Genomic DNA, 21918 nt, shown 5'->3' on the forward strand with positions numbered 1-21918 from the left:
CACAGAGGAGCACGTAGCGGAAAGGATAGTGCGCCATTTTGAGAAGGTCACAAATGATAAAACTGAAACTCGACCAATTTTTTTGTCAGTGAATCAATCGCTTGCAGATTTGGCACGTTATGTGATTTCACGTTTTTTTTAGATTTAGGAGAATGAATTCAACGCATCATAATGTACAGGATTCAACAAGAATTAAGAAATCTAATTTTTAGTTTGATGGACTATAAAAGAACATCATGGTGATACAGTAGATTTAATTATAAATGTTGCAAAACAAAAAGAAATAAAAATAAAACTCCCATTAAGCATACTTGATTATTAACAACCATGTTTTTATTTTGGTGCATTTTGTTTTATAGCAATACTCAAATACCATTTGTGCTTAAAATGATATTTAGATGATGTGGGAGGTCTAATATCTTTATAAGTGATAAATAAAATAAAATGAAAGAAAAGCAGGCTCAAGAGGTCTCGAATGATGAGATCATTCAATGTTAACTGATTTAATCCTGTGTGGGTTCACTGGGTCTCTCAACATTCAAGTTATCCTTGTATGCCAGCTTTAGCATTAAAAGCAATATATAACTATATGATCTAGCTGGTAAAGATACACAAAGTACTATAAACCATCCCATCAAACAAATGTTGCTCTATGTATTAACCGTATTTACACAAAAGATAAAGTCCTTGAAAGAAGAAAAAAGTAACGTGAATCTGTATAACAACGTTATATTACTATGAACATTTTGCCATGCCACAATTGACTTTCTTTAAATCTCCCTTGTTACACCAAAACAAAACCAAAAAAAAACTGCACAGAATTTGGCAAACTCCCACCAACCACTTCCAAACAAACGAACAATAACCACAGCTTTTTATTGCAGTTTTAATGCTGGATCTAACAAGGGCTGTCCTGAACACAAATAAAATAATTAAAACGCAACATTAACAGAATAACAGAAGTACTGTTAGTGTTTAATTTTCAGTCCAGCCTGAGTAGTAATAACACCAAGAAACACTGAAATCTCCAAACAATGATAAATAAATAAAACATAATAATAATAATAAAAAAACAACTTTACTTTTTATTTTTACATAGCACTTTGATTTTCTAAACAGAACTATTGTGGTCAATCTTCTCTATGTGAAAGCCGCCTCTGATATGGAGCCCTGAGCCTGTAACAAAAGACAAAACCCATCATGAACATGATCACTAAATAAAACACAAGGATCATTATCTTCTCATACTGTAGTGTGGCTGAAACTTTTAATCTCACCTTGAGTTCTATAAAGAGCTGAACAGCTCGGTTAAAGTCCCAATCGTTCTGCTGTAGCCACCTGAGGCAAAAACAGATGTTATAAAAAACTGAAGACATTAAAAACATAAAAATGTGATTCCACTTTCCCCCCCAAATAACACATGGTTTGGTCATCCCAAAAATTTTATGAGCATGGGCAGAAAACTAAACTTCGATTTTCATGTACACACATCCAACCACAAATAGTGTTTTTCTTTTTACACAGTCATTCACCAGTCATTTCCTTCCACTCACTTTTGGGTCCACTCATGATTCATCTGAAATTTCTGCGAGAAGGTGGAGATCATCTCCTGCTGCTGGGTGGGAGAATGGGTAGACACAGGGCTGCTGGACGGGGTTGGGGCAGGTGTGACAAATGCATGGCGCATCTCTTCAGTGGTAGCGTTCCTCACAAAGAGCGCATCATTGACTAAGCATAGCCTATAAGAGCGAAAACAAACAAACAAACCAAAAAACCATATACATTAAGGATGCTACTTACAAAAAGGGAAAAGATTCAACCGATATCAGGAGTGGACAAATCACTAGCTTGTTTGTTTGGGACCACAAATTTCAATAAGCTGCTGATATGGTCAACATAATTTTTCTTCTCACTTTCAACCAGAAAAACTTTCTACTGACAAAGACATTTCTCATTCTTGTCATTCTATTTTTGTGTGTTAATGCATTTAAGTTTCATACTAGCCCCACTCACCTCACTCCACTCCACTCACCCACCTACTTTCACCTCACTCCACTTGCCCACCTACCTATCTCACTCCACTTGCCCACCTACCTACCTCACTCCACTCACTCACCTACCTCAACTTACTCCACTCACCCACCTACCTCAACTTACTCCACTCACCCACCTACCTCACTCACCTACCTACCTCACCTCACTCCACTCCACTCACTCGCCTACCTCACCAATTAGTTTTCAGGGCAATGAAAGAATACTGGACTGAACAGTGGAGCTGTAATTGTATTAGCTTGAATTTATTACATATTAATAAATAATAAATATCAAATCTTTAGAAGACACAAAAAGGTAAAAAAAAAGAAAAAAAAAAAAGTGTTTCTTACCCATTATTCATGGCTGGAACTGCGACAAAGACACGGGAGAAGGCACGAGTAGATTCTTTTGACTTGATATCAACTAGGGGAGGATTTAAAATAAGCAAATAATGAAATAAAACACAATAATTAGGTGGATGAAAAACACAGCAGTCCACAGTATGCCATCCTGTTTTAAACACACCATACTTACTGTCCTTAAATACCCCACTGACTGTAAACACCAGTAATGTTTGCTGTGGAGAGAAAATCAATAACAAAAGTTGTGTGATTAAAAAAATAAAATTAAAATAAATATATAGAGGTAAACAGAGATGTATAAAATAAAACTGTAAGAGAACTCACTGTGCACGTGTTTACATCCACTGTGAAAGAGGCTAAGTCATGCTGGGTTTTGGGCAGTTCATTCAGGAAGGCAACTACGTTCAGTCGAGTGTGCTTCAAAACACGGAACCGCGTCACTGTGGGGAAGATCAAAACAGAGGTGTTTCAGATCATCAGCCAAACTTTGATCGGTTATTGTTCAGCACTCACTGCTATGCCTCCTGGTCAATCTAATGAAATAACATGTCTTCATCTGCACAAACGCTTCAGACTGTTTCACCTTTTATTCGCCAATGACTGAATTCAGTGCCATATCCCTCCTGAGATTATTTTTTAATAACTAATAAGTGTAAATATGTGATGTGTGCGCATTAATTATATTGTTTTGGGTATTGAAATCATTGAGAAAAAAAAAAAAGTGTTTTGTCATGTTAGTTGGCTAGTTGCTTCTTGTTGGTAACAAAACACTTGCTTTCATTGAGGCACCCAGTTTGTAGCTTGAACCCACTCACCTGGATCTTTGATTCTCTTAATGTTGCGATTGTGATTTTGATATTCTCCCAAGTTAGACCTGTGATGGCAGAAAAGCTAAGAGTTAATGGGGGAAAGACAAAAGCTATGACTGCCTGTATAAATATGCAAAAAGACAAAAATTAAAAAAAAAAGATTTTTACGTCATTTTTACATTTTTGTCTGTAATTTGGTATCGTAAGCTTTTTAAACTATAGAGGTTTCGTAGTGGTTTTTGCTACCTTTAAATCATGTACTTTGATTTATGATGTTGTAATGAAATAAGAAAAAAAAGGATGTACTTAGAGGGGTTGTGTATGGTGAAGGGAAGGCTGAGGGAAAAGCAGGCCCCATCATCATATGCGTTCAGTAGAGGCTGTCTGTTTCCCGAGTCATACACGCTGTAGAATCTAGCACAAAGCAGAGACAGGGATTCTGTTAAAAGATATAACGAACACTTAAAGCAGGTGTAAAGAAGGAATTGTTCACTTAAAAGGGAACAATTATTCATTCTTAAGCTTCAGTAATCGTTTTATCTTGGGCAAGTTCTACTTTAGGGGATCTGGTGCTGATTCCAGTAGCCCTGTGAGTAAGATGGGCTGCAAACATACTTTGGATGGGAAAGTAATCCATTGCACGCACGCACATTCACACATTCTTTTTAGATTCACCAATAAACCAAGTGGAATGTTTCTGAAGGAAGGAAAATAGAATCGCCACACAAACCATAATGCAAGCTAACTGAACTGGTGCAACTGTGTTTAAATTTGATAGTTGCATAGACTTACTGGTTCAGAAAATGCAGAATAAATTGCTTGACTTCTCCTGAAACAAAGTAGCTGCCCTTAACCCAGAAAGAAATAGGCATGATTTTAAAACACAAAACTTTTCATATCATAGGGAATTTCTTTTCAAAAACAGAAAATAAAATAAAGCAGCAGATTACTCACCTTACAGGAAGGAACTGCAGTGCGGGTTTCAACATCAAAACCTATGGGTGCAGGAAGACTGTGACCGTCCTACATAAAACGAGAACGAGGAATCTGTGCATTAGGCCCAAGTCAGTCAGTCAGTTAATTACTGTTACTTATAATTACAACAGCACACTTGAACAGGACAGTTCAGGTGGTCAATTAATCCTGTGGCAAGGAGTTGTGACATGCAGGTTCATTGTCCTCCACTGAATTTGACAGCCTGATATAACGGTTTTATTTGTTTTTTAATAGATATGCAGTCATCATAAACACATATAAAGTGTTTTCCCCACTACTCTGCACTTCGCACAGATTGTCATCTTGAACAGGGTGATAATCCGCTTTCGGGTCAGAACTGGTGGTTGACAGCAACCTATGATGGGCGCAACATCACTCATCACTCTCTTCACCATATAAGGGAATTTATTTGAAGCCCGATCAGATGAGCAACTGCTACTGCAACTACATTCTTTCACACAACTTTCAATATTCACAAAATATTTCTTTTGCAATATACAAAAAAACCTATGAAGCAATTATTTCGAGGATGATTTCATCATCGGTAAAAGGCCAATTAGACGAAAAGAGGTGGAAGACCGTAAATTCAGCACATTGTCAATAAAAGAGCAGTGCAAAAAATGCATGGAAAGTGAATCCTACCAGTTACTAGATATTACAGCAAGGTAACTTTAAATAATGAGAAGAGTAAGTAAACCTGCGGAAGACGGAAAAGACAAGAAAAAAGCTCTCACCAGTTTGAGAAGCCTGGGGAATCGTCCACAAACAGCACTGTCAAAACGAAGAAGAAAGACAACAGTGTACAGATGTTTTAGTTCAAGGCTTTACTCTTGCACACGTGCACACGCACACACACAATATAAAGATTTCATATTTGTCAAGATCAGTTGAGACCAATAATTTCAAATGTGTATCTTAATTATATCAGGACTGCTGAATGTAATCTTACCTTTACACATAATTACACTTGAAAATCTTGCAATTCTACACCAAGTATTTGACTCTGTAATAATACATTTCCCCAAATCAACTCACTGGATGAATTTGCTATTAAATCCACTCTTTCCACCCAAAGTGCCTTCACTTTTAAACTGTTCTACGTAGCACATTGGAAGAATTCTTTTCTGACCAGTTATCATGACCCTGCCTGCCTGAGGTTTCCCCATGGGCAAAGGGTGGGATCTTACCAGTCATTGCCTAACTAGTCCTCTCAACTGGCTGATAGCACTGGTGAGGTTAGAAGAACTAGAACAAGATCTTAACATTTTTTTTATCTCCATATATATACATATATATATATATATATATATATATATATATATATATATATATATATATATATATATATATACATACATACATACATATATATATATATATATATATATATATATATATATATATATATATATATATATATACATACATATATATATATATATATATATATATATATATATATATATATATATATATATATATACATATATATATATATATGACGAACATAAAATCATTAAACAGTCTTGAAACAAAAGCAAACATCAGATTAAATTAAAGTCATCTATAGTGGAACTTTAAGTATATTTTGATGTGAGACAAAACTGCATGCGGAAATTATTCCATTTCATATGTGAAAATCTGATTCCATGTACCATGTAAATTGACTTTGCACCATTTTATAACACTGCACTATGTGTGACTGTTGACAGGACATGCTAATTTTTTCACCTCCAGGATTGAACAGAAGCCCCACTTTCTTCCTTGTAATACATCAGTCCAAAATAAACAAACAAACAAACAAACACACACACACACACACACACACACACACACACACACACACACACATATATATATATATATATATATACACACACACACATATATTTAAATGCAGTTTTTATATGTATATATTTATATGTATTCCCTAAAAACTGGGACGAGGGCCTCATAGGGGAAAAGTATACAGTGCAGTTATTATATTACTGCTGACATTTATTGACTATTAGTATAAAAGCATATCCTTGTGCATCTGTAAGAATCTGTTTGAAATTGGGCAAAACTTTTTCACATTGGAAGATCAAGTGAAAAACAGAAAGACTGTACAGTACATTAAAGCCGATCTTACACAACATATACAGTCACTTGCAGACTTTAAGCCAGAATAGCCTTGTCCTTCTTCTGTTGTGTAAGCAAAGTGACATTCCCACATATCATTTTTTCTTTTTCGGTTGAATAAGTGCTTCGATGTGAACACACTACTCACTTTTATTTGTTTATACTACAAAAAGGTTCATAAGAAGATTATTTGAGACAGACCCATTGTCACAATTAGGCTTGAGGCTAAACATTCAGGACTTGAATTCAGGACTATTTTTCACTGTATTTCAGTATTTTGCTGTTTGCCCATTTACCCTTTATATGTCACAGGTGTAACATCACATCCTTTACGTTTGAACTCCTGTACTATATAAACCTCTGTGATATAAACCTCATAGTACCAGAGGACACTTTACTTGCAGGTTCTTTTTGAAAACCAGCCACAGTATGACATGAACTCTCAAATGTTTGTCCCCACCTAGCAAAGCTTAACACCGATATGAGGTCAGAAGCACAGACCTGATATATGTTGCCTGGTCTGTAAAGTGATCACACAGAGGATTGCGATCCAGCCACAGCTCTGTCAGCTTCAAGCTCTTCAGCTTGTCAAGCTCCTGCTCAGACTTCAGCTATAATTAAAGAAGAAGAAGAAGAAGAGGAAATAATAATTCTTGAGTTCAAATAGTTTAAGTGAGAATTGAAGGGTGTAATGCAAATTAATTGCACCCTGATTTAGTGAATAGTTAGTAGATAGTGTTTTAATTGTGTTGTGTCACCTCGTTATTGGACAGGTTGAGAGTCTTCAGGTTGGGAGCTATGTTCACTAGCTCTGTGAGGTCATCCAGCTTGTAGAGCTTGTTATTGCTTAGGTTTAGTGCACTCAGCTAAAGATAACAAAACAGCAAGAGATGGACTGTTTAATCAGTTAGTGCTGGGTTTAATGACAAAGTCACATTATGATTATATTAGAGCCAAGAATGTTCAGACAGATGCTCTTGTCTGATCCTGCCCATACAAGTGGAGAAACCTTGCCTCATTTCACTGTGTACTGCAACAGCTATATGTGGTTGAAATGACAATAAAAGCTTCTTGACTTGAGCTCTCTCACCCGCTCATGCAGACACACCTGACCAATTTCCCCCACCCAGGCAGACACTTGTCCAAACTCACCCACCTAGGGAGACACTCCTGACTGTTTTTGTCAGTGGATCCTAATTTAGACAGTTGAGGATTCACACAAAAAGTATCCTGAATGCCCTCCTTTGTTCACAGTAAAACGCTACAGTAAAGGTTGCAATGGCTTTTAAACTTCTGTGTATGTGAGAAATAAAATACAGGTATTGACTCACTACAATACTTCTATCTTAATATTTTCATTTTCTATCCAAAATTGTAAATCTGAGCCTCATAACTGCTGCATAACAAAACAACCAGACTGGAATTGTAGTTGGTTAAGTAAAACTGTCCTGATGAAATATCATTGCTATAAATATACTGTGAGACAAGCTGTGTGTGTGTGTGCTTCTCGTAAGCGTATCAGTTAGCCACAGACAACAGTGTTCAGTTCCGTTTGGTCTGGGTAAATCTTTACAAACACACAGATAGGTTACCTATAAAGTTACTGTATTTTACATGCCATGTCTTTCACACCTCTTTTATACACATGCATAAGGGAAAAGACAGATTTAAAAAAAAGCAGTGTTTGTGAAATAAAGTCTTACTTGTGGGATATTTTCTTTAATGATCTTCATCACAGCCTGCATGCAGCTCTTCCTGCTCAAAATCACACTGATGTTCTGAGAAATCAAATCTGAGGGAAAAAAGTCAACATTTATCCATTTCACACACATGCTTCTCAACGTCTGTGTCTGGGGGGGGAAAAAACCTTATTTATTTATTTGAAACTATCTAGGCACTGTGATTATGACATTACTAGTACTAACATGCAGAAGAACATACCCTGATCAGTGCGTATGCTGTTGAGGTCAAGAAACTGCTCTGAGGAATCAAATCGCTTGGACATGCATTGCTGTAAATATGGATCAGAGTTATTACGTGATACAGTGAGCTTTTGAATCATGTTTTTTCTTTTGTTTGAACGCATAGAGCCTTTTACCTTTAAGTGCTGAATGTCCTGTTCTTTCAAGTCATTCTGGAGGAAGGACGGTGGAGAACAGGGGTTCATGATCACAACAACCTAAATGGTAGAACCCCAAAAACAAACAAACAAACAAAAAAAGGACATTAAATCACCCAAATTAACTAAATCCTACCCAAATATTCAAACAGCCTATACTTAATGCAGAAGGGAATTACTAAAATTTAAGTATCATGCCTTATATCCTTCATTATCTTTGATCCTGTGAGAGATATTGTGCAGGGCGCTGGCAATGTTGCCATCTTCTACGTAGAATTGCACTTTCTGCCCCTCCATGGAGTACTTTGTACATATCGGGGAATAAAAGAAAAAGATGAAAGAGCAAACACAAAATGGTTGACTGTTCACACATCTGCTATGTATACATAGACAGTTTAACAGTATGTGGATGATTAAGCCAATCTTTGTTTACTCACATGTACTGGAGTAAAAGGAAAGGGGCAGAGATTCTGCAGAGAACTCAAAAGCCACCTCTTATCATATTTCTTTCCAAAAGGGATCTGTTAAAAAAAAAAACAATGTTCAAACCTACTGACCTTATTAAGAAAAGGAAAAGCAACATTTGAGACCTTTTATTTAATACAATTCTACCATTTTCCATACCGTTATTTTGTACCACATTTTGGAGTTTCCAGAGATTGGTGGACATCCTTGTCTTTCTGCGTTGCCTGGTAATTGACTTCCTCTTCCTGGCCTAGATCTCCCGGCTCCTCTTCTGTCTTGAGCAATTCTGAATTCCCCTCGTCGATTGGCCCGGCCATACGGGTTGCTACATAAAAGAACCCAGATCAATCCACACAATTTACATCCCTGTCACATTTACTATATGACAAACAGTTGGTGGGAGACTGACCAATCACAACCATGTGTGCTTTTTGATCACCCTATTCCAGATTTAGTCCACCTTTACCGTTAAAACACCCTTCACTCATCTAGGAAGGCCTTCAACTAGATTCTGCAACATAAATTCAACCACAGGAGTATTATTACAGTTAATGCTGTTGAGTGTGTAGGCCTGTGGCACACTCAGCTTTCCAGTTCATTCCAAAGATGTTCAATGGGTCTGCATAAACCTTGCATTGTGCACAGGGGCTATTTGTGCTGGAAAAGGTTTGAACACCTTAGTTCCAATAAAGGGAAAATATAATGCTATACCATGTTATACATCCATGTGGAAGTGATGATCAGGACATATAGTTTAAATGTTCCAAACATCATGCTTTTTAAACTACTAAACATAGAAAAACATCAGCAATAGCGAAATTAACACACACATTACATTTACATTATACACACACTAATTTTATACTCACTATCTCCGCTGGAATGCTCCACCCTGACCACTGTTCATGTTGACATCTCCATCTTCATCCACAAACCTGCCCAAGGAACCAGGGCTGAAGCCTCCTGTGGGACCCCCTCTCAGTCTCTGATGTACATTGTACACACGTCCCCTGGGTGGCCCATGACGGTTACGGAAATGAGGGCCACCCACTCGGTCATCATGCTCTGATCCACCAAAAAAAAAAAAAAAAAAAAAGCAAACATTAACAATTTCTGTTTATACTTGTGACTGATCCATAATTAAATTTTGCATTGCAAAGTGCTGATTTTACATTTACTCAGTGCTATTTTGCAGACATACTGATTTTACATTTACTCAGTGCTTATTTGGGAGTGATGGGACTTTGGGATTGGTTACCATGGTAACACCACTAACAAGGACTGTTGTTAAGCAACCGGCTATTGCAGTGAAGCAAACTCTTGATATAAAAACAAAAGAGGTAAAAATGCAACCTGAGGACCACATGAGTCTGTGAAGCAACCCCACGGTGGGTTGTGATTATAATTGTACAGAATAACCCACCATTAATAATCAGCAATTAGAGTTATTACAGATTTCTCGTAATTATTAGACAAAATTTTATTGCATACATTTTTATGTATGTTGATAAAGTAAATCTGCACTAACAAGATTTTACAGTTAAAGAAATTCTTTCCTGACTCTTTTTTTTAATGAATAATAAAGCCCCTGAACAACTTTAATTATTTTAAATACATTAAAGTATTATAAACATGTGCAATAACAGAAAATTTGAAAAACGTGCAATATTACCTATGTGCAATATACATCTTATTTTTATACATTTTGTTTTGTATGTACTGTATATTACATTATTATGTCTCTATTCTTTTTATATATTTGCATTTTATTACTCTTGGCTCCTGTAACAGTGAAATTTCCCCATTGTAGGACGAATAAAGGTATATCTTATCTCTTAATTAACTTAATTTATCACAGAAGGTTTGTTAAGCCCTGCACTATCCAGTGTGCTGCTGTACACTGTCCATGCATTAAAGTACACTGTAATAAAGTCGACGTCTCTTTAACATGCTAAAGATACACAAGTGGAGTAAAATAGCACAACTGCTAGTGGAGAAACAACAGGGTATAAATTCTCTATTACCCGGAACTCTGCCATTGATCCAGACCTCTCTTACAGCAGGTACTTCACTCAAACCTAAAGACAGAGTGAATCCAAACACAAACACAGTCGCAATGTAAACAAACTCACCATTGTAGTAGCGGCCAAAGTCCGCCATTATCCAGACTTAAAAACACCGCCAGCTTGATAAGATGCAGTTTTTGACGATCAAATATAAAAACACGCACAGTAATTTTACTCAAATACGAACTGTCCAAACAACGCCGTCATTTATTAGTTGTCACTGCAGGCAAACATCACACAACTCAGAAAGCCATTGTTTCCAGGGGAACTTTGTTTCCGTCACTCCTCCTGGTAGGCGGTAACTTCCGGTCTTCCTCCAAATGTAGTTGTTCTTGTTTTTTAATTAAATTCAGGATTCTTGTGAATAATGTACCTTTCTTTCTCGCCTTTTATGTTATAATAAAAGACAACGTTAATAATAATTTTCAGTATACCCTATAAACCCAACGAAACGTGTTCATCTCAATCAATTCGGGCAAGTTGAGCTAAAAACTGTTTAACAAGCTCACGAGCCAGAGCACGTGCTGCACGTTAAAATATATACAAACCACTAAATAACGATTCAGGGAATAAATAATAAATACATTTATTTGCTTTTAAGTGCTCCATCGTGTAAAACACCGCTAATAAATTACAGTTATTTTCTGCCTTTTCGTTTTCGCACGCATTTTGTTTCATATTTTTGTCTTTCCTTCCTTTTTTTTATCTTCATGTCGTATAAAAGATTGTCATTATGATCTCTTGTACTGTTTATTAACTGAAATACTTTCATAAAACCTGTTCTAAGTGATCCATTGCTCACCTTCTGAGTGTTTGACTACAGACAGAGTGAACCGCCGCCCGTGAGGAAACATCTCGTTTAATTTTAGTTGGTTTCCAATGGGAAAGTTCAAACCTAACATTATGACGTCACAATCATAACATTTCGCATTTATTCCAAATTAAGTCATAAAACCAGTTGTAGAAAAAAAATAACTAGATAAATTAACCTATTATACAAATAATACAATCCAATTTATTTTATTATTAATAATAAAATAAATTTGATTGTATTATACAAATAATACAATCCAATTTATTTTATTATTAATAAAAAGTATCAAAGTTTACTAAAAGACAATAAAAATTATTTTTTTTAAATGCAGCAAATTGCATAAATATTTGAATAGTCTGATTTACACACGCCTGTGCATTATATGTTGGAATATACAGTACATATATATTCCTTCTCCCTCTGTTTTCAGAGGCACCGCTTTTTCTTCAGCATCTTGCATAACGAGGTGCCTCGTCCATATCAGCAGGTTTATAAACCTCCACAGAGGTGCCAGGCACTTGCCTAATAATCCCTGGAGACAAGAGAGAAAAAATTGACTTGATGGAAGGCTGGCTGCTATATATTTATGAGATGTGTCTGGTGGGATTTAATACAAATAATACAGCTATTATTTGCAAGAATGTGGCCCCTAAACAGCTCCAGCTCCATTATTTTAGCTGGGGAACGCACAACAGAGTTCAGGAACGGGGGAACTGTCGGTCAAAATCTGTTTTTAATACTCTTAATAAAATTATTCTATGGCATTGCTAATGCTGGTGCGATAATGTGCATTTAGTGCTGTTTATTACACAGCATAATCCTAATCCTACTCTGGCTACCACCATTTTAATAGCGGCTAGTTAAAAGGGGGAAACCCAGACTACTTTTTAGGCTATGCTGAAGCTGGAGTTTAAAATGGCAGATGAACAAAATTCCATCAAAGTTTCATAAAAGAAGAAAATTCCAGAGATTATTCTGTGTGTTCCTGACGCAGTGCATTTGCATGTATTGATGCAACAAAACTCTACAGTGCCCAAAGGGCTGGAAAGACAAAATTATCAATGAGAGTAAAGCCACAAAGCCAGAAGTGGAAGTTAATTTGACTCACTTCTCTGACCCAAAAAATATTTAGCAGTGTAAGAGCATCAAAGTAAAGGCATACATAGAATTTACACAAAAAGGTGAACTAGGTGTGAATTAAGTGAGGTGACAAAATAAATGATGAAAATATAGAACCGATTTATAATACAGCATTCATCCTCTGAAAAAAAAAAAAAAATACTGCATTTGAAGATAATTTCACTCATCACTCACCATCAGCTGAGGCCTTTCTCCATTTATAGGCTGACATTTCTTTTGTTATAAGAATGACTAGTTTCATTTGTCTTTATTTATGGGTTTGTGTTGCCGTGCATTCACAATTTTTCATATTCTTTAATTAATGGCAAGAATATATATTACTTGGTTTCACAAAATGCTCTCAGTGGTACTTTTAGCCCCTGCAAATTATTGTGATTTAAAGTCAAAATTAGCAATGGTTTGCCTTCTTATGTGTAAATTTACAAACACTTAGGAGCACAAGTGGATACAAATTGTTCATGAAATTGCAAGATTTTCATAAACACCTATTTTTTTTGTGTAAATGGTCATATGTTCAATTTATGAATAAATCCATTCATATACAGCCTGAAAAATGATCACTGTTGTGTTTAGGCTGTGGGCAGAGTTGGGATCAGATTAAACTAATGAAGCCTAAAACTGTTAAAACATGAGCTGAGTTAGACTTTGCCTTCTCAAGATGTTCTAAGCTACTAAGCCAAATCTCTGTATGGGGTACATGTGTACAAAGCAAGAGGACGATGCAGGAATATAGTGGTATGACAGTGGTATTTATTTAAAATCCTGATAGGATCTGAGAGCAACCACAAAGTTCCACAAAGACTTTGGTTTCCTTATTTACTTAATTGCTAGTCTCAATGGTTGTGTTTGGTCTGTGGCCATTGCAGTAATCAAATTTTAATACACATAGGAAACTCTAGGTGTTCAAAGTTTGATTCTGTTTAAATTACACATAAAAACAAACACACACACACACACACACACACACACACACACACACACACACACACACACACAAATATATACATTTTATAAATACAATGATTCTGTCCATCATCAGTCCACATGGTTGGTGGCTGTAATTTCCTTTAAAAAGTCTGTTGATGCCTCATTTATTTCAGGCTGGTGTTGATTATCTTCTGACACTATATGCTCTGTCTGTAAGTGATGACTCTCTAGTTTTTTTTCCCTAACTTCCCTGATAGCAACATGCAGCAAAGAGATGAGGGATGCAAGTCCAAATAGGTAGCCATCTTCCCGGTTTCCCTCAATCCATGGAACATCATGCTTCAGATGCACATTACTCGGCAGTGGGGTGGTTTTCCCAAAATCAATCATCCATATGTTGGCTTTGTTGGTGAGCCGATCATGAACGAAAAGGAGAGAGCCACCTATTATCTAGGGGAATGATAGAAGTAAGGACAAGGTATGTTTACTTATGTTTCTAAGTTTAAAAAAAAAGAAGAAAACACATTTATTTTACTTAACCTCATGACATCTGAAAAAGGCAGACTGCTGTAATGTCTTTTTCAGTGCATCCAGTCTGGACAGATAGGCTTCCTAACATAGGAGACATAAAATAAATTTTAGATGTAGATGTAGATTTTAGATTTTTTAGATGTAAAGCTCCACATGGTCAGGGCCAGTAAGATGCTCACTCGAGCTAAAGATTTTCCACAAGGGGGAGCTTTAAGCACTCAAAAAGCTTAGAAATCAGACTGCCCTTTCTATGTAAAAGACTTTTTAAACATAAATTACAGACAAATATGTATAATTTATAAGAAGTTAATCCAACATACGCTATATTGCCAAAAAATTGAAAAGTATGTGGATACCATCACACCCAAGTATGCTTGCTGAACATTCCATTCCAAAACCGTTGCAGTTAATATTGTGTTAGTTCTTCATTTGCTGCTTTAACAGATGACTTTGTATATTTTGTGAAAGTTTTACACTAGATTTTGTGCTCATTCAGCCAACATTAGTGAGATCAGGGACTGATTTCAGGTGAGAAGGCCTGGGTGTTGCAGTTCATTCCTGTAGTTGGTGTTCCAGTTCATTCCTAAGGTCCTAAGGTATTCAGTGGTGTTGAGGTCAATGCTCTGTTCAGGACACTCAAGTTCTTTCACACTATTAACAAAGCATGTCTTCACAGAGCTCCTTGGTGCACAGGGGAATTGTACTACATGCTGAAACAGGCTTGAGTTAGGACTTTTATTTCCAGTGAACTTGCAATTCCCTGCCTACATCCAGTAAAAACCCAATGAATTCTTTAAATTTCATCTTGTTAAATTAAAGAAGCCTTTAATTTCATCACATATACATTACAGCACAGCAAAATACTTTTCTCCATATATCCCTATGGAAGTTGGGATGATAGCACAGGGTCAACCAAGATGCAGCACCTTTGGAGCAAAGAGGGTTGGTGGCCTTTCTTGGGGACCCAGTGGTGGTATTGGCTTTAGTCCAGACTCTTAATTTAATCTATAACTGACCATAATAATTGCTGTTTTTTATGAAGGGAATTATAAACATTAATGTTAGCGCTAATTGTTATCACTAAGCTTCTTGACTTTGTAGCCAGCTAGATTGGTTGCTAAGCTACACAATATTGTCTTCAGTGGTTGAACTGCAATTTCAGTACAAGATTTAGCATTAATATTTAAAATTTGCTGTACTTATATCCACTTTGGTGTACAACTCTAAAATGTGTGTTTAAAGAAACATTTTATGAACTTTATATGCTCTAACTGCACAAATATTAGGCTTACTGTACATTCATGGAGGCATCCATGTTTTTTTCCTGTTTCACACATCGAATGGCCCATGATGGAAAATGTTTGCAGCTTGCAAGCATTAATAGAACAAGATATAAAATAATTCTTTTGACAACTATATATATCTAAACTTGCAGGGAATGTGATCTGATGATCAGGTGTTCACATATGGTATAGTACATCAGTACACCTATGTATGGCTTTATTGGCAGTAAAGGTAAATAAACGATATGACATCAATAAGGAAACCAATAACTTACTAGAATGTGTATCCGCCGGTTGGTAAACAATAGCAGGGTCTCTGTAACTTGTTCTTTGCTATGAGTTTTATTAAAGTCTCGATGTACGATCCCATTCTCTGTCTGAAAAACACAAAAAACAGAGTAGGCTGTAAGAGACAGTGTTGTATGTTTATTTATGTAACTCTGCCAGTGCATTTTCAATTCTGAGTTGTACCATTATGCCTTCTATGCGGAATCCAAGCGTCGTGGTACTACTTGTGCTGTCTCTCCACTGCATGTAGCGCAGCTTTGATACGCCTCTCTGTGCATGTTCCTCTTCTGTAGGAGCTGTAGGATCTACTTTCACCATCTTCTGATACATATCAGTTCGAATGTTAGCTTTGGTTCTTGCTTTTACAATCTCCTCCTCTTGATAGGTACTAAAATAAAGGGACCAAAAATAATCTGGACAATACTTAAAGACATATATGTAAACCGTCAACCACACAAGGATAGAAGTAAATACAGACCAAAGGATTTGTACTAAAAAGCCCACACTACTATGAGCTTTTATGGATTTTGTTAAGTCAACACCAGACACCTATTTTCAAATCAGTGTGATGTGAGGAATATGTGGCCTTCTCCAACTTGTTGCCACAAAGAATGACACACATAATTGTGTAGGTTGTAGGATGTCCCAAACCAGTTCCAGTATGACGATGCTCCTGTGCACAAAGTAAAGCCCATGAATACATGGTTTGTCATGGTTTGTCAAGGACATGGTTTTGTTTTGGAGTGGAAGAACTCAGTTGGCCTGCTGTGGCCTGACCTCAACACCACTGAACACATTTGGGATGAACTGGTACAGTGACTATTCCTAACAATTCCTTATCCAGCATCACTGCCTGACCTCACTAGTGCTGAGGTCTTTCTCCATTTATATGCTGACATTTCTTTCTTTATAAGAATGACTAGTGGGACCTTTAGCACATTTAGGTAAGATGATTAGGTGTCCATAATCTTTTGGCTTGATACAGAATATCTCATATAATAATTGTCTTCTCTGGCAAATGTCAGAAATGTTTTCAGTGGTATAATGTAATGTGCCACTCATCTGCCATTGTCTGATCTGCATTTGAAGCAACTAAAATAATAGGACTTATTCCACCTCAGTAGCTTAGCATATCCTATAAGGTCATGTGAAAATCGAGGCACCTCACCTAGTACCTACATCTACGTAAATGATTTTTGTGTGGGCAGAGTACAGAACAATTTGTTTCACTTGTTATGGAAATTCTTGTTTACTTTTCTTTTACTATGTGATTGCATGAAATGGACAGTTCTCACGTATGACTCTGGTACATCAGTTCCTCAAACACATACAAGCCTATGATGTCTGGACCACTGACTACATTCCAAACCAGTAATCTGTGGTATAATGTGTATATATATATATATATATATATATATATATATATATATATATATATACATATATATATATATATATATATATATATATATATATATATATATATATATATATATATATATACACACACACACACACACACACACACACACACACACACACATATATATATATATATACGTATATATATTCTTCACAGGGTTTTCTACAGCTACAAAAGGAAATTACAACTGCTACAAAATTCAGCAGCAAGTATATAAAAATGCTAAAAAAAAAAAAAAAAAAAAAAAAGATCATATTAGAAGTGTTCCGCATCACTTCAGTGGATGCTGTCTAATAATTTTTTAATACATTAATTAATTTGTGGTCAATTGAATTAGAGCATATCTCAGGAACACTGAGTGAGAGAATACACCTCAGATGGAAAGCAATTTAATGTAATCCACGTACCTTAACTATGTACCCTCGATCTGTGGGGTAGTAACTCTATCCAGTTTGTCATTTTTACACCCAAAATTGTATTAGTATTTTTATATATATATATATGTATGTATAGTATCGTATATATTTGTATCATTATGGCTTTAATTTTACCTGTTTTATTTGTCTATTTAATTTTCTTATTATTTCTCTTTTTTGCATTTTAAATGTTTGAAAGGTGGTATATAAATAACGTATTGAAATATGTTATATACCGGATGCCCATTTTGCAGTCCATGATGACAGGCTGCTTGAGGCCACTCAGCAGGTCCTCGAGACGGATGTAGTCGTCTCCGTTCCTGCTGATGTGCCCGTAATAGCGAGGCACAAATTGATGGAGTGGATCAGACATAAGTGCCTGCAGGCAGGTATCCTCCACCTTGTTGAATCTCTTCAGAACCTCCCCACCTTCACCCAGCTGGATGTTTCCTGATTATGAGCAGGCAATGGCAAGCATATTATTTCATCTGTGTTTCAGTAAAAAAGGTCCCTTGACAGATTTGTAATATGGTGGGGACCACATGTAACATATTGTGACGACTAAACTAAAATGTAAGCACAGGCTACATGCCTTGGTGTCCAGCCAGCTGCACCCATGAGCTCTGCCTGCGCTTTGACCACTGCATCATAGTCAAAAATGTCCTCCAGGATCGACACTGAAAAAAAAGAGTCTGTAATTTTTTGTAGTCTGTGCTTCATTCTCCTGATTCATCTTTAAGTGAGATATGAAGGTGATTGTGATCAGTTCTCTGCTCAGATATATAATCATGGAAACAATCTATTTTTCAAACTGTAATCATTAAAATGCATTAAACCATTTATCTCTTAAACCACATACAGCTCTCTTATACAACAACACAGGATTGTTCAAATGGGTATGCAGTTGTATGAACAGCCTGAATCTACATTATTATTATTATTATTATTATTATTATTATTATTATTACACAGCAAAAAGTAATATTGTATCTTGAATTTAGACAAATGTCTCTACTATTTCTTATTATACAATTACAATAAACCAAGATTAGATTAGATAGATAAACCTATTTCTAGGTTTATTTTTCAAATATTAAGTTTTCTTTTTTTAAAAAAAAAAAAAAAAAAAAATTCTATTTGCTTATTAATGCTTGAAAATTAACAAAGTCAAAAGAACAAGAAAATGTAAAGCTTATATAATCTTAAATAATTTGGTTTATTGTAATCTTCTAATAAGAAATAATAGATAACGTCGACTATATTTGAGATATTTTAACTTGTGAAGATGCCTTTTTTTTTTTTTTACATTGGATTAGGTCAAAACACACTTCCTCACCAGCTGAAACATTTGAACATGTTTGGTACATTAACAAATAAGATATATCAAATGTAATAGTAACAGGCTACTATCATACTATAATCTGTATTCCAGGCTATGCAAATATTTTATTCAAATGCCTAATGTCAAGGTTCTCTTTTATAAGCCATGCAAATTGACTGCAGGACAGTAAGAGTGAATCTTAGTAGAAATATTTTTCTTCCAAAAAGCAGAAGTATTACGGAAGCATCTAAATGTATAGAAGTTAAATTGGACATTATGGGAAAACATTAGTATTGAAAGCCATGCTATGTAAATATATTTAATGAATATAGCTAAATAAAATGGTAATAGGTAATGGTTGTATTTTAGATGTACAGGTCATGATGTTTTAGTCCTTATAGCTTGAGTCTGAATGAATTATGCTGTCTGGACTTTCACTCCACTCACCCTTCTCACATCTTTCCTCCTCACCATCTCCTCTCCTTCACTGAAGACCTCATCACTTTCTGCTGAGGAATAGTTGAAGGATGATGATGAGGAGGAGGAGGAGGAGTTGAAAGAGTTGGCAAGAACCTTTGAGAATATGCGGTGAGGGACTGTTCCTCTCATCTCTGTGTCCGCATCGATATTTCCTTGCGCTGCCGCTCTCAGTCCTGTCACATCCTTTTCTGCTTCCTCATCTTGCGCCTCTTTATATCTCCATTGGCTTTGTATGTGTTTCACTCTAATTCCTTGGTTCATTTCTTTTTCAGTAGTGTCGTCCTCTTCTTCTATGTATTCTATTCCTTCCAGCCTCTCTCTTCTCTTCCCTCTCCATCTTTCCCTCTGTCCAGCTCTCCAAATATTCTTTCTGGACAGTTCATCAGCAATGCGTTTTGTATTTTTATGTTTTCTGTCTTTCTCTTTTTCTCCATTGTTGCTTTCCGAGCAGCTCAGCACGCTGTCAGGTTCCCAGGCTTCTGGACTTTCTGTTGCAGTCATGAATGGTTCCTTTTGAATTGTCTCTGGTTCTAGTCTGGATGAAAGAACAGCCTGAGCAGATGCAAGTTTGGGCTTTGACCTTCGGCTACCAAGCAGAGCTTTCTTCATGTCGTTATTTGCAAATTCATCTATTTTCTCTTCCTCTGCTTTCAACTGGTTTTTCATACTCTCTAGAGTTTTTGCTTTGCTGGATATTCCTGATTCATCTTCATCAAGCATTTCTGTTGACGTGCTCATTTTTCTTGAGGTAAACTCCAGTTCTTCCATGGAGCTAGGTTACGAAATACAATCCCCATAACAAATAAAAAAGTGCACATTCCAAAAAAATAATGAGAATGAGGATGAAAAAAAGAAAGTAACAAAGCAAAGATAATTGCCAAATATTCTATTTAAACTAAATCATTAGCATTAAAGATTGCATAAAGTTAAACAAAAGTAAAGTACATTTTCACTGTATCTAGTCTGACGGTATCTGTAATCTAATCCCATAAAAAGTTTGACACACGATATCCAAAGGCAAGTCAGAATACTGTCAGGGTGTGCTCTTTGGTTTAGCTCAAAGGCTTCACTATTGACATCAACAGCCTTGCATTTGCATGCAGTGACATCATGAAGTTTCCACATGGCATAGACTCCTAGATAAACTAACCTGGAGATAATAAATAGATGTCCAGCTTCAAAATGTTGCCTAATAGATTAATATACGACGGTCTGAATTGTACTGAATCTGTATTATCAGAATCAGAATCAGAAAGAGCTTTATTGCCAGGTATGTTTTCACATGCGAAGAATTTGTTATAGTGAGAGAAGCTCCACAGTGTAGCAGAATGACATATACAATATAGACAAATTGTATGTACAAATGTACAAGTGTGAGATGAACAATTGAAATACACAATATGGGCAATTTGTATGTACAAATGTACAAGTGTGAAATGTTCAATTGAAATATACATAATATGTGCTTTAAGTAAATAGTGTGTGAGAAAAGTGTGTGTTCCGTGTATGTTAAGTGCTCATCAGATGGATTGCCCGAGGGAAGAAACTGTTCTGGTGCTCAGGGCTCTGTAGCATCGACCAGATAGATGGCAACAGTTCAAAGAGTGAGTGTGCTGGATGTGAGGGGTCCAGAGTGATTGTCTTTGCCCTTTTGCTCACTCTGGAGAAGTACAGATCTTGGAGAGTGGGGAGAGTTGTGCCAATGGTTCACTCAGCAGTCCGGACTACCCTCTGTAGTCTTCTTAGGTCAGAATTTAGTAGCTGAGGCTGAACCAAACAGTAAATGAGGTGCAGAGGATGGATTCAATGATGGCAGTGTACAGTAGAACTGTTTCAGCAGATCCTGTGGCGGGTTGAACTTCCTCAGCTGGAGAAAGGAAGTACAACCTCTGCTGGGCCTTTTTTGCAATGGAGTCTATGTGAATGTCCCACTTCAGGTCCTGGGAGATTGTGGTTCCCAGGAATTTGAATGACTCCACTGCTGTAACCATGCTGTCCATGATGGTGAGTGGGGGGAGAGCAGGGGGGTTTCTCCTGAAGTCCACGATCATTATCTTACTGTCTATTTAGTCTACTCCAGCTATAGTAAAAAAAAAAAACACTGCAGGCTTAAGACTACATTGAATTTCATTGCATTATTTCATTGAAAATTTGAAAGATCAAGCATTTATTATTATTATTATTATTATTATTATTATTATTATTATTATTATTATTATTAGTAGTAGTAGTAGTAGTAGTAGTAGTAGTAGTAGTATCTATGGGAAATTGACAATGAATTTCCAAGAAATAATAAATACATCAACAGATGAAATCTCTTTTC

The 21918-nt window shown here is 36.2% G+C and overlaps 2 protein-coding genes across 4 annotated transcripts; both read right to left on the reverse strand.

The window, feature by feature from the left end:
• Positions 1–311: 311 nt before the first annotated feature.
• nxf1a (nuclear RNA export factor 1a) lies at positions 312–11864 on the reverse strand. 3 transcript variants are annotated; one of them, XM_060885312.1, is made up of 22 exons: positions 11775–11864; positions 10931–10984; positions 9776–9971; positions 9066–9231; positions 8879–8962; positions 8640–8744; positions 8421–8501; positions 8264–8333; positions 8026–8114; positions 7081–7188; positions 6824–6933; positions 4936–4972; positions 4160–4228; positions 3998–4053; positions 3512–3619; positions 3212–3270; positions 2721–2836; positions 2569–2611; positions 2385–2457; positions 1554–1739; positions 1278–1338; positions 312–1176 (listed from the first exon to the last, which is right to left on the reverse strand). In XM_060885312.1, the coding sequence occupies exons 1-22, from the start codon at positions 11824–11826 to the stop codon at positions 1141–1143; spliced, it is 1959 nt and encodes a 652-aa protein (XP_060741295.1). In that variant the 5' UTR covers positions 11827–11864; the 3' UTR covers positions 312–1140. The 3 variants fall into 3 exon arrangements, with proteins under 3 accessions (XP_060741295.1, XP_060741296.1, XP_060741297.1); XM_060885313.1 differs by lacking the exon at positions 10931–10984 and having other exon boundaries at positions 11775–11846; XM_060885314.1 differs by lacking the exons at positions 10931–10984; positions 11775–11864 and adding an exon at positions 11039–11265.
• Positions 11865–13656: 1792 nt separating this feature from the next.
• Positions 13657–20606, reverse strand: si:ch73-22a13.3 (inositol-trisphosphate 3-kinase B). Its single transcript, XM_060885150.1, has 7 exons — positions 19563–20606; positions 18387–18471; positions 18031–18244; positions 16139–16343; positions 15943–16044; positions 14394–14465; positions 13657–14303 (listed from the first exon to the last, which is right to left on the reverse strand). Exons 1-7 carry the CDS (start codon positions 20361–20363, stop codon positions 13962–13964), a joined length of 1821 nt encoding a protein of 606 aa, XP_060741133.1. The 5' UTR covers positions 20364–20606; the 3' UTR covers positions 13657–13961.
• Positions 20607–21918: the final 1312 nt, after the last annotated feature.

This window comes from Tachysurus vachellii, chromosome 13 (genome assembly GCF_030014155.1).
Source record: "Tachysurus vachellii isolate PV-2020 chromosome 13, HZAU_Pvac_v1, whole genome shotgun sequence".
Lineage (NCBI taxonomy): Eukaryota > Metazoa > Chordata > Actinopteri > Siluriformes > Bagridae > Tachysurus > Tachysurus vachellii.